The sequence below is a fragment of the Lissotriton helveticus genome, chromosome 3_1 (genome assembly GCF_964261635.1).
Source record: "Lissotriton helveticus chromosome 3_1, aLisHel1.1, whole genome shotgun sequence".
Taxonomy (NCBI): domain Eukaryota; kingdom Metazoa; phylum Chordata; class Amphibia; order Caudata; family Salamandridae; genus Lissotriton; species Lissotriton helveticus.
Genome location: NC_136061.1, coordinates 1814991362 through 1815003907, shown reverse-complemented (window position 1 = coordinate 1815003907; position 12546 = coordinate 1814991362). Strand labels below are relative to the sequence as shown.

General features: G+C 45.0%; 1 protein-coding gene across 2 annotated transcripts in view; it reads left to right on the top strand.

Moving 5' to 3' along the window:
• Positions 1–551: 551 nt before the first annotated feature.
• SIGIRR (single Ig and TIR domain containing) overlaps positions 552–12546 on the top strand; it is a 135433-nt gene continuing 123438 nt past the window's right edge. The window contains exon 1 of one of the 2 annotated variants that reach the window (XM_078682722.1): positions 552–699. Coding sequence is in view for 1 of the 2 variants with exons in the window: in XM_078682721.1 (XP_078538847.1) it covers positions 10144–10255 (112 nt within the window). In the remaining variant the exon portion in view is untranslated. Of the gene's footprint in view, positions 700–9828; positions 10256–12546 lie in introns of those variants that run through there. The other variant, XM_078682721.1, reaches the window with a different exon arrangement.

The following is a 12546-nucleotide window of genomic DNA, read 5'->3' as shown; positions in this document are numbered from 1 at the left end:
AATGATGACATTAGCCCGATAATAATTCAGGTATTATTGTAGACGAATAATTGTACATTTTTCCCCCTAGAGTTACGTTAGTTTTGTTTTGGTGTGTATTCTACCCAGTACTCGGAGGCGCATTGGCAGAGCTGTTTGTGGGAGCAGCGGGTTCCAGCTGAGGTGTATTTGCAGAACTGTACGTTAGCATTACGAGCTCACTGGACATTGCTAGGGCTGAGCTGTTGTTACCCCTAAGCGCATGGGTGTGTTTGCACAAGGCTAGAAGTTCGGGTGCGCCTTGCGCCTTGGAATGCTGTCTTTCTGCCCTGGGCACATTTGCGACATCCGAGTCTTCACCATGTACCCATCGCTGCCAAGGTGAGTTTCTTCTGGGAGTGGCTGCTGAGCCGGATCCTCCACTCTTCTTTCTTTAATTAAAAAAAGCTTGAGATAAAGGTCAGAGCTCGGGGACGGTGAAAGGCACGGTGTCAGCTGGTCTGTGACGGAGGCACGTGGCCCTCACTGGGGACGTTGGATAACCCGCTTCCATAGGCGGGGGCTCACACGTTGGACTTTGCCCAGCCGTCTCGTTATGCAGAGGTGTGATAGAGCGTCACCAGTGGGAATCGTCGGGTCTGCACCTGACGCTCTCTACCTGCCCAGGATGACTGCGTAGCTGTCACGGAGAGTGCGCGTGGCCTCTCCCCGCATCAGCTGGTGAGTATGACGCATCTATTAGTTCGTCATTTTTACCTGTGCCTACGTGCCTTAAATACCCGAGAATCTAAAAGTGGAGTGGTTCCATTAAAAAAGACCTCACTCACTGACCTATTTCAATTCTCAATATTGGTGGGATGCGCGCAAAAATGAGGAGCTCGTTCCAGTTTTCAAATCTCAATCTTTACTACATTTTTAAAGTTTCTCTGGCAGGGGCGCAGCTATCAATAGTGCAGCAGCTGCAGTGGCATTGGGTCTCAAGAGTGGGAGGAACCTTGTGGCTATCTTTTACTATCCAACTTCGGGCCTTGAACCCTTTTTCTTCGATCGTGGTTATGGTACTTTGCTACCCAGTTGTTCCGCTGGTTACTTACCTTCTACTGGCAGAGTTTGGGAATGGGGTGAACAAGCAGATCTGAATTAAAGACGTAGAAAAATCAAAAGGGTGGAGGAGTAGGCGAAATGCTTCCTTAGCGAATGTACTAAAGCCAAAACAGACAGACTTCTGTTCCTCAGTCTGGAATCCTGCAAGACAAAGGCGTGTATAACGCTTCCTTGTAGTGAGCTGGAGACATTTCTGCCCCGTGGTATCATCACGGCTGGAGAAGTCTGTAGAGAGTTCTAGCAGTAACTTTGCAGGAGGCCTGCCAACAACCATCAAAGTACTCTGTCCATAGGTATCACAGAGGCCAATCGTCGGACTGGGGCAAAAAATAAGCTTGTGGCAACAAGTACTCCCAATTTGGGGAAACATCATTTACAACGAAGTCTTTTCCACGCATGACGTTATCAACGATCCACTTACCCCGCAAACGTATCTTCAACGCGGGTGCCTTCCACGACCGTCTTTACCATGCAAGTAGTATTCCTTTTGGTCGTCCTGCTTGTAAGTTCTGCGTGACGTTGGGGGGATTGGGGGGGTCTCCCCCCCATTAAAAAAAAACAAAAAACGAGCAGGTTACATAAATTAAAAAAACGCACTACAGTGTCATTAAAAAGTAAAAGAAAAGAGCTGCACCAAAGACGTGGCAGTGTACGTCAAAATTGTAGTCCTTTTTTAGTTTTGGTAGACGTGTTTTCACGCATATTTCTATGGTGGATGGAAGTAAGAGCTGCTGAAAGTAACGTTTTTTAAATGCGATGTTAGAACCTGCGTACTAAAAAGCTGCGTGGTAAAGCCACTTGCGAAGTAAAATTCGCGTGGTAATGCCATGCGGAGTATTTGTATTTGTGGTAAAGACATATATTCCTGAAACGGCCACCAGAGGGGCCCGTCTATTGTCCTTGCAAATGCCTTTCAATTTCCTCCAGGGTTGTCTGCCAATAGCCTCCAAAGAGGCCTGTCGGTAGGCACAGTTCTTCAGACTGATCATAATGCACACCCGGTGTCTAAAGTGGCATACTTCCCAATTGGGCCTCTGCTCGCCTTAGAAGTGATTGTTGTCCCACACCACTTGCCTGCCAGCTCCAGTTGCTCCACAACGGTTGAAAGTCAGCAGGCGCTCCGGTGACCTGCAGTGCTCAAAAGGAAGGAGCTAGAATTAGGGACACTGAGTCTAGTTCACTAAATTTGCATGGAAGGTGCCCAGAATCACAGAGGCTCCGGTCTACTGGGCCATTCTGATAATTCCTTAAAGGCCAGTTTCTTCTAATAGTCTTCCAGGTAGGGGCAGAGACATGCCTAATGTGGAAAGATTTATAGAAAAAACACAGAACCCTCTCCATAGATACTTGCTTATATACCAACAGCTGAGAAGGACCTCTATGCTATCTCTTCTGCCATTTCCCTATTTGTAGCCACGCCAGAGACTTTGCTTAGTGTCCAGCTCAGTACAGGCACTCATCTTTGTTATAACTGTAGGCCTTTGAAGAACTAGACCACTCGAACGGGCCTTCAATCTCGTAGAGAGCATGGATCCTGCTGCTGAGGAGGTTAGCCCCTACTCTAGAGAGTCATTACCAGTGGCATAGCAAGGGCGTCATGGGCTCTAATGCAAGAAGGCAAATGAGTCTGCCTGCCTCTGGGGTACGTACTAAGGTTGTTGTAATTGGAATGAACTCACACCTCTGAGCCACAATATCAATGCACCTGCTGCACTAACAATCACTCGCCTGATCATTACCTTGTTAATTTCTTAGGCAAGTACTGTTTTTAACCAGAGCCAAACTCTTATACAAAATATGGCTGCCTGTACTCAAACTGAGGGAGTCAATGCCTCTTTCCTTCACTTGCTCCAGTCAGCGACCTAGAAAATATACTTTTTCAATTGGTTCTGTTGCTCTCAGACCAGATGCAACTTTACGGAACAGATGCACGCCATACTCATGATGGTGAAATGGTTCAGTTCACTATTCTGAGAGAAACGAAGACGACTGTTTGAAGTCCTGTTTTGCTTATATGTTGTCACGGAGACTAATGTTGGGTCTGACCCCTACCCACGGAACAATATATAGGCAATGCCAGGGAGTCCTCACAGACAACAGAATCCAACTGTTTTGAGCCGTACCTGGCAGAGCTGGGGGAGCTCTATTAATTTGGGTACAGACATGAAGCCACCCACAGTGATCACTGCATGCAGGGCTGCTGGCTGCAGGACATCTCGATAGTGCATGGGCCCTGATTTAGGTAGTGGCAAGTTATGATTACTTCTCGTAACTTGTGAAAGAGGATATACAGTACAAGTTCAGGCTGGACATCGCCATACTGTGCGCCACATTACTTGCTCATCAACTATGATTCACAAAGCCGACAGCGAGTATCAAGGTAACGAAGTGTGCAGACTACAATACCCAAAAATGTGTCTTTAATTAACTGAAGTACATGAAGGAACGTTCTTTTGAAACGAAAACACACATGATAGCGCTATCTTGAATAAACATCAATACAGCACAGTACACGTTATGAAATCATGCATTGTTCACGAACAGTTAACGCATTTGTATAGTATTTTATTTTAAAATAACTTGTCTTCCAGTACTTTTGAGACTATGTCGTGGTTTGCAGTCACTTTAACCCAACTTCCACTGAAATCGTTGAATAAAACATTTATATGTAGTACATGCACCAGCATATTTTAGCATACATTTCCTTAACAGTCAAATCGGTGATGCACATTTCATCAGTTCACACACTAACCTGATTTCCAGATGTCTTTCTTTCCACTAAAAACACAGTTCTTTAGGAAATAGACTATATTAAATGTTCACACCAAAGCTGATGTGTTCTCAAGGCTGTAAGGTAGATGGTACGTCCTCAAGATACAAATCCCTTTTCCCACGTGCTCTCTCCTTTAACCTGTAAGGTCTGAAAACATTCATTATTCCTAATTGAACAGAGCGGATAGAATCAGAAAAACTCTGGTACGATGTTGGATTCAGGGTGCAGAGAGCCAACCTCTAGAATGGCAGACCAAAGATGGGTTTGGGGTTCAGAAGTTCAGCTGGTAGTCCATGGATGGATCATTTTCTCCTCTCTACCCCCAGAGAAGAGCAGTTTTTGTGAGGGCAAAGGAGCTGGGCCAACAAGCTGTTTTTACTCCGCTCCTGCTCTCCTCGGACTGCCTAGAGATCATCCTGGATGCTTTAAATCTCTTCCTGATTGTAGCCAAGTCCGGCAGAAAAGCGTTAAATATTCTGAAAGAGGCATGTAAGCATGTGATATCATTGTTGTCTCTACTGTGCCTCATGCGGAGTATTAAGAACACTAGCAGAAACTCTCTAGTGCTCTTTCACTATATGTATGTGTATATATATTTCCATTGGTAGAATATAGAAACTAAGATCAAGGTGAATGGAGTATTGACCTAAGTGATAAGGTGCACTCAACCAAGAAAAATACTTTCAAGGTCTATTGAAAGTCTTTTAGACCTTTTATTTACACACACCACTCTCTCTTCTTCAAATGGTTACAATAAAGCATCCCACCAATCACTCCACTGAACCATAATTCATGTACCAATTTTTGGCCCAAATTTTTAAAGGAGCTTGACTGACTCAACAGGTCTGCAAAAATGAATCTGCCTTTGACATAGGTAAACAACCCAACCAGTATATGGTGGTTATAACAGATTTATTATGGGACAAATGCTCCTCTTCCTCCTGCAGGAAATCCCAGTTAATCCCATGGCAACCATACTTTTTAAGCCAGAAGCCCTGCCCCAAGACAGGCAAATGCCAATACATTCATGAGGAGCCGTTGCCACAACAGTTCGGCACAGTTTTTTTCATATGCACAACAATAGTCGAAAAAATTCACCAGAAGGGAGCATTCAATTTGAATTTGGGGAATGAAATAGAGGAGTAGACATTTCTCCGTTCTACAGACCTAATTACTGTGGCTGTTCATTCAAGAACAATCAACAAGTTAGTGTGCCTCAGGCTTACATCAAGAAGATCCAGACAGATTTATGGATTTGTCGATGGTAAACAAGAGTTTGTCCCATCGCTAGTCAGGAGGTAACCATCAGCATACACTGAACTTGTGATCCCCCAGAAATATGGGTATTAATGGCCTAGAGCATCAGTGCACATTTCTAAATAACAACATTCCAGCTCTTCATCACCGAGACTTAGAATCAGTCTTGGGGAAATAAAAACATGATTCTTCAAATTTCTTGGTAATTGCACTCTCTTCTTCACTGGTGGACCCACCCTCCTAACCACCCTTGCAAGTGGCCTGTTAGGGCTCAGTAAAACAGACTTGTCAGTTTCTTGCTAGGGTGAACAGCAGCCTTTCTAACAATGCCTTATGGAAAAAAACACAACTTGACGCTCCAGATTAAAAACCCCTGAGCTCAATAGCATATTCCTAGCATTTGCTGACTTTCTACCCACTCCTAGTGATGCAGGGAAAGGTTTCCATGATTCACATGGATGAAATAACAGCCTTGTTTTCCCTCTAGAGGCACTGTGGTGCCTACCCGCCTATGTTGTTTTAGCTAGCAAATGGGAGGGCCTTTTCAAAGAATGTCTTTATAGCCCCAGCTAACTTTATGGTCATATACATGTAGCCCACAAATGGGAATGAATTGGTTGTCCTTGCCTCCATTTTCCAGAGATGGTTCTGTGCCTTGATCAGTTCTTCAAACGCAAATCCAAATGACATTGCATCACATGTTGAATGGGTAAGATGATGGATCCTCTAGATGATGTCTGTCAGATTAACTAGTCTGGAAATTTCTTCTGTGGCTTTTCTCGTTGACTCCACTACTTCTGCTAGATGTCTGTAAATAAGCAGCCAGAGTTGTTGTCTAATAATGAAGAAATCACCATAGTCATGTTGATATTGGTTCCTACAGTGAAGTTAAGACTCTTCTGTTGTATCTCCACATGTTTCCCACTGAGGAGACAAAGATTTTTCTACTTCCTCCTTCCTTCTTTCAAAAAATACTTTTTAGTAATTTAAAATCTGATTTTCTTGCATCCAGATAAGTGTTGGGCAAATATCAGGCTCTTGGAGCCACCAGAAAGACCGCTGTGATAACTCAATACAAAAAATAATAACTCATTTCTTCTGCCGAGTCTTTGTTTAGTCACAGTGATATCTTGACTGGCCACTTGATTGGCAAAGCAGTCAGGTAGCAACTAGCAATATATGCCTGGTTACCACTGGTGAGGAGATGAACAGGCTACGCAGAACCTCTGGATACATCTCATTCTTAAGATAGATCGGATCTTCTTAAACAATGAAATATTTATATGTGCTCTTTCTAGTCTGTCATGCTTCTGCAGCCGAAGAGACATTACATGTTAGATATATTCTGTGATGTGTGTTTCTCTGTAAATACAATAGTGTTTTAAATACTCTATTCCTAAATGTTAATCTATTTCAATGGAGCGGAGCTGGGCACGTCTTCTCCCTAGATGGGGTGTTTACTGTATTCGGTATTGCAATAACGTAAACTCTTCAGAGAGATTGTGAGTGTATCTGTATTATTCTCCAGGTATGTGCCAACTGAAAAAGGCAGCCAAGTAGGGCAAGGTGTCCTTTGAAATATATATTGTTTTAGTACTTAGGCTGGCCAATGTGGCTTTCCTTCCTCCTTTTTAGGTTGAGACTGGGCAACGCACATGCTGCTCTGTGAGGCATGCTGCATTCAGGTAGGGTATTGAAGCACCGCCCACTCTCCGCCCATATTTTTCATTGGCTTATGTCACTGTCCACTGTAAACTGTGGCTGTTCTTTGATCAATAGGCTTAGTAGTCCTTCCTTAGTAACACCTTGTCTCATTTTGGAACCTCCCATGGCGACATCCCGTTACAAGTGCTGTTACTTAGTAGGCTTTATTTACAGCCTCTGAGCACTATTTTCTCAAAAAGCTTTTGCAGGCAGGACAAGCTCTCTATTAACATTTTATTTTATTTTTATAGCATGGGCGCCGAATGGATTTGCAATGCAATAAGTTTCGCACTTGTGAGACTTTAAGCTATTGCCATTGTAAATGACAATGCCTTTTATTTGTCTGTTTTAAAAATAACACAAATAACAGGCATTGTCATTTACAATGCCAATAGCTAAACCTCTTGTAAATGCGAAACCTACTGCATTACAAATGCTTGTTGTTCCTCATGTTTGGTAGACTGCACTAATTTCTAGGAGTATGAGAGTGTTAGGCATGAGTTAGAGAGCGTATCCCTTACTCAGCTCTCTCCTAAGACCATCACCCTCCCTGCATCCCTTATCATCGAAAGATTTGTTCCTTTGCTGAGAACTAGTAAAGAGTGGGCGCAGCTGCTTAGGGCAGGGGTCGTGTGGACCGATTAGATGCTTTAGGAATACATTTCTGCTCTTGCCACAAAGAGGCTAGCCTCCCAGTGATTGGTGACAGGCAGAGCTTTAAATGTAAATACAGAAGTGCAGGTACTCACTATTTAGCGTACCTGCTTGCTCCTGAGAAATGTAAGTGCTCTCCCATTAAATGTATTGCATGAGTGCTGAGAAATGCAGATACACGCCCTTTCAAATTAAAGAAGGGCAGGTACTCAGTACCAGACAGTATCTGCCCATTTAAAGCACTGGGACAGGAGTAAGATTACCAGATAACTCTGGGTCACCAGCAGTGTTGGAATGAAGGGGAACCAGCCAGATCCCTGCTCTGGCAGCTATTATTCAGCCGGATTGGGGATCCATCTGGCCCAATTGAAATATGCTGAACTGGTCCTGGTGTAATTTACCAACACCAGGACACAATTCAGCAGCCCCGGCATGTTGTCTGCTCAGAGCAGCAATGTGCAGGCAGTGAGGGGGCTTTTTATTTTCTCTTTCAATTTGGACCCAAAACAAAGGGCAATTTAAAGGGCCACCAGACCTCCTTTTGTTGGGGTAGAATACTGGCTGGGAGCTATCTGCATCCTAACACCTGAATACTAATGCAATGGGGAAACAAAGGCACACAGCTTGTTATCACTTCACAATTACTTAACAGAAACGTATGTCCTTAAGAGATTTGGAGGCAGGTTTTTGACTTTGTGCAACACATATATGTAAGAGATATGCATGCACTGTAAAAATGTCAGATGTATCCTTATGTATGAGTATTTATACAATTAACAATTTACCCCTTGCATGCTCATGACGGCTCCCGGGCGTCATGCGTCACGGTTGGCATGTGCGCATGACGGCCGGGAGCCGTCCGAATCCCGCCCGCCGGTTATTTCTCCCACACGGTGCGGGGAAAAAACCAGCACGCAAGGGGTTAAACAGCACTTGCTATTTTTGTATTTAATACTTCTATAGCACTACTCATCCCACTGTAGAGTGTCAGAGTGCTTTAGATCATATGCACACATTATGCATTGACAATAAATCATACAACTGTGTAGTGTAAATCAATGTACAGGATGTTACACAAGACTGAGGGTTTGAAGGTGTAGGAGTCACACTTCGTCTTTACTGTTAGGGATTATATGCTAAGATTGTGTGGCTAGGAAAAATACAAAGTCATGATTTAAAATGTAATACAGTGGTTGGCGTTGTCCTTTATTACTACCCAAAGAAACCCTTTTTAGCAGCCCTATAACATATTGAGAAAAATCGACAAGGTTTTTAGGCCATATCTTGCAGTCTGCATGCTGGTTCTTGATACCGGTTCATAGCGCACTGTGCTATATTAGAAGGATTGCAGTTTATGAACTGCTAGTAATAAAAGGCTCTCTGTGTCAAAGGCAGTGACCCACTTACCTATCTAGATAATGTAATATGCATTTTAAATGCTTTGCAGGAGACACATTATGCCTATATGGTACTTTGAGTTAAAATTGAGACTAAACAAAACACAGATCTATCCAGCAAGTGCTTTAACCACCAGTTATTTTACCATTATTATTATTCCCTGAGATTTATCAGAGACAAAGCTCTTTCCATTGGTGGTTTAACCCCAGAAGGTATCTTAAAATGTTACATTTGCTTGCTGGGCCCAGACCCAAGGTCCCAATATTCTGAGGGGCGCATGGAGCATCAGCAAAGGCGCCACATTGCTCACCACCCAGGGCGTTTTCTTAGCAAGAGCCGGATCTGACTCCACCCCCTTTGTGTTGCCCACCTTGAACTCCAATGTATTGGTTCCCAGTGTAAAGTGTTTTCAATTCCAGCACAGTTTACCGGTGAAACAATCAATGGTCTGGCACTACACTGCTTTCCTTTACAAGACACTGGAACCTGCTAGTTTAATCCAATTGCTTTCTTTGATGAAAATCAATGCTACAGGTACTAGAATGCATCAGGTTGATAATCTGAAAGTAAAAGCTCGGTGCTGCTGGAGCGTGGCTTCTTTGGTGACATTGAGTCGCGGAGTAATTTCAAATAGGGGAGCATCAAACCTAGTCATCAAAATTGTGATTTTATATTACTTTTTCAGTCTTCTGCTCTCGTTCGCTTTCCCTTTCCCTTGAAGCTATGTCTTATGTTTTTCTCCTTCCTGTCCTGCTCACTCCCCTTTCCTTCTTTCATGTAGTATTCTCTCCCCTGCTCTGCAGTTCATTCGTCGTACTATGATTCCCTTCCCCTCTCAAAATTTCTTCCATATGTTTCTGCTGTGTTTGCCTTCCTGTTACGTCCTTGTTCTTCCGCCCTGGTCCGCTGTTTACCTATTTCACTCTCACCCTGCCCTGTTGTTATTCTCTTATTTCACTCCGCCCCCTTTTCTCCTCTACAATTATTCCTCGTCCCTCTCCTGTTTCCCCCTCACCCATCCAGGTCATACGGCCTTCTCAAATTTCTCCCCTTTCCCTCGGCAGTCCTTCCGCTTTCCTCCGACTTCTCCAGTTTCTCTCTCCCACTTTCCATTTCGCGTGCTTCCCATTTCTCCTCCCTCCCCCTCTGTGGTATTCACCCCTCCCATCCCGTGCAGTGGTTGTACCTTGCCCTCTTCCACCCCCGCCCCCCGCGGCAGGTTGGTCCACTCCTCCGGTGTTACCTTGCACTGCCCTTGCCCTACATTGCCCCCAATGCAGAGGAGGGGGCGTGCTTTGCTTTGGACCCTGGGGTGGCTCTGCTTGGCCCGCTTCGTGCCGTGGACCGGAGTCCACGGTGTTGGTGGGAGGCCGCCGGTGCGAACAGGTGAGTGCGTCCTAAACCTGGGGGGCAGTGCGAGCAGGCCTCGCGGGACCCAAGAAGTACGCGAGAGCCCAGCGCTGGCGCGCGCCCGTGCGTTTCCTACCACTGCACAGCAGGACTTCATCACAGAGAGCCACGCACTCGACTGTTTATCACGCGGCGTACACGTGTGTGTGCGTGCGCGCCCTACGACTTCCAGTTTAAAAGCGCAGAGAAGCCGCGCTCCGAATAGTATGCCTGTGTGTGTATCTATATATCTATAGCAGAGTCCAGTGCCTGACCCGTAGGTATCAGAGCGCTTTACATACACACGGTAAACAGCGCTTCGACGCCTCGTCAGGGGTAATAAGCGCTATCTAAATTGCAATTACATTACATAGTAGGCCGGCAGTAAGGAAGCAACCCAAAGAAAAAATACAGCATGGGAAATAAATGTGCGAATGCAAGTCTGTGTGTGCGTGCCTGCAGACGCAGTACTAACAGCCAGGAAACCCAGGAGAGCCCTGGACTGGACGAGCGTGTGACTGAGAGCCCATGTTGATCAGCTTAGCGCACGTGTTGTTTGCATGTGCCTTTTCACACACCGTTTCTGATAAAAGATCACAGTAAACGTCTTTCAACAATCCAATGCAGTCACCATTTAAGCAGACAATTTATGAAACACCACAAAGGTACCTGCAGAGCTGTTCAAAGGTACCAGTGTAATGAGAATCATAACGCTGCCCATGTGTGTCGTATTCTTTATCACTCAACACACTGCTAAAAGCTGCAGACCATTACACAATAACTACACATTGGTAGTCATCAAACACAATATAGAAACAGTTCCTACCTAAGATCAAACAAAGACAACATCCTTCCAACTGCACACCCTATATGGTGTAGCGTGCTTCTCATGTAGTCAAGCGCTTCAGCGGCGCAACATATAGGAGTAGTAAGCGCTATATAAATGTTGTAGTACAATTCAATGATGGCAATCATGTATTTGACTGCACTCTTTAAAAGGGTATCTGAACATGGGAAACAGTCATAACAACAAGGGCTGAGCCACGGGTGCCGGTTCCCCGCAGGCGGAACCATGCTCCCCTTAACCACGGATATGCGTGATAGACAGTGCGCGGTCTAGATACTGCGATGGGTGGGCACAGGAAGGGGAAGGATCGGGAGAGGACGCAGACTGGTAAAAGGGGCTGTGTGGGGGGTACTTTTTAAGGGTTGGGGATAGTGTTTAGGGCTGAAGGTTGGGGAGTCGGATTTGCTTTTAGCACTCATGAGGGGCCGTGGTAGTTTTTAGGACTCAAGGTAGTTTTTAGGGCTTGGGGAGGTCAGGGCAGTTTTAAGGGCTCAGGAGGGGTCAGGGTAGTTTTAAGGGGCTGGTAGGGGTTGTGGTACTTTTTAGGACTGGGGGGGGGGGGGGGGGGGTCAGGGTAGTTTTTAGGGCTCATGGGGGTTAGTTTGTATGGCTCATGGGGTTAGCGTAATTTTAAGGGCTCAGGGGGTCAGGGTACTTTTTAGGGCTCAGGGGGTGTTCGGGGTAGTTTTTAGCGCTGGCCGTGGTCAAGGTAGTTTTAAGGGCTCAGGGGGTGTCGGTGTACTTTTTAGGACTCGGGGGTCAGGGTAGTTTTAGGGCTCACAGGGGTTTGAGTTGTTTTTGAGGCTTGGGTAGTTTTTAGGGCTCGGGCGGTGTGAACATTTTTAGGGCTGAGGGGTTGGATTCGTTTTTAGGGCTCAGGGAGGTGTCTGGGTAGTTGTTAGGGCTTGGGGGAGTCGGGTAGTTTTTAAGGCTAAGGGCGGGTGGCCTCAGGTGTGATCTTTACCAACCATCCCTTTACCGGTCATGCCATTACCACGAAATTGCGTGGTAAAGGCATGCGTGGTAAAGGAATGCGTTCAGGCCCATTTGTTGGTTAGGCAGCGTAGTAGAGGCATGCATGTTATTGCCATGCATGCCTCCGTCATACAACCTCTGAACATAACTGCCATGTTATAATTGTTAAATATATTTAGAGCTGCGATTTGGCCTAGTATTGGGACACACTGCATTACATTTTGGGACTTCTAGTTTTGCATTGAAAATTGTAAGAAATTTCCAGGACTAGCTAGATGTATCACACAACATGAGGCCAGTTGCCAGGCATAATCATTTCTTTAAATAAAAGACATGAACATGTTTTTTCAAAATGTCTTTGGCACTTTCTAATGCACCCCACACAATTTGACTTATTTGTTTGTTGCAATATTTTTTTCTGTTTCACACATATGATTTCTTGTAAGAAAAAAGTCAGATATAAGAC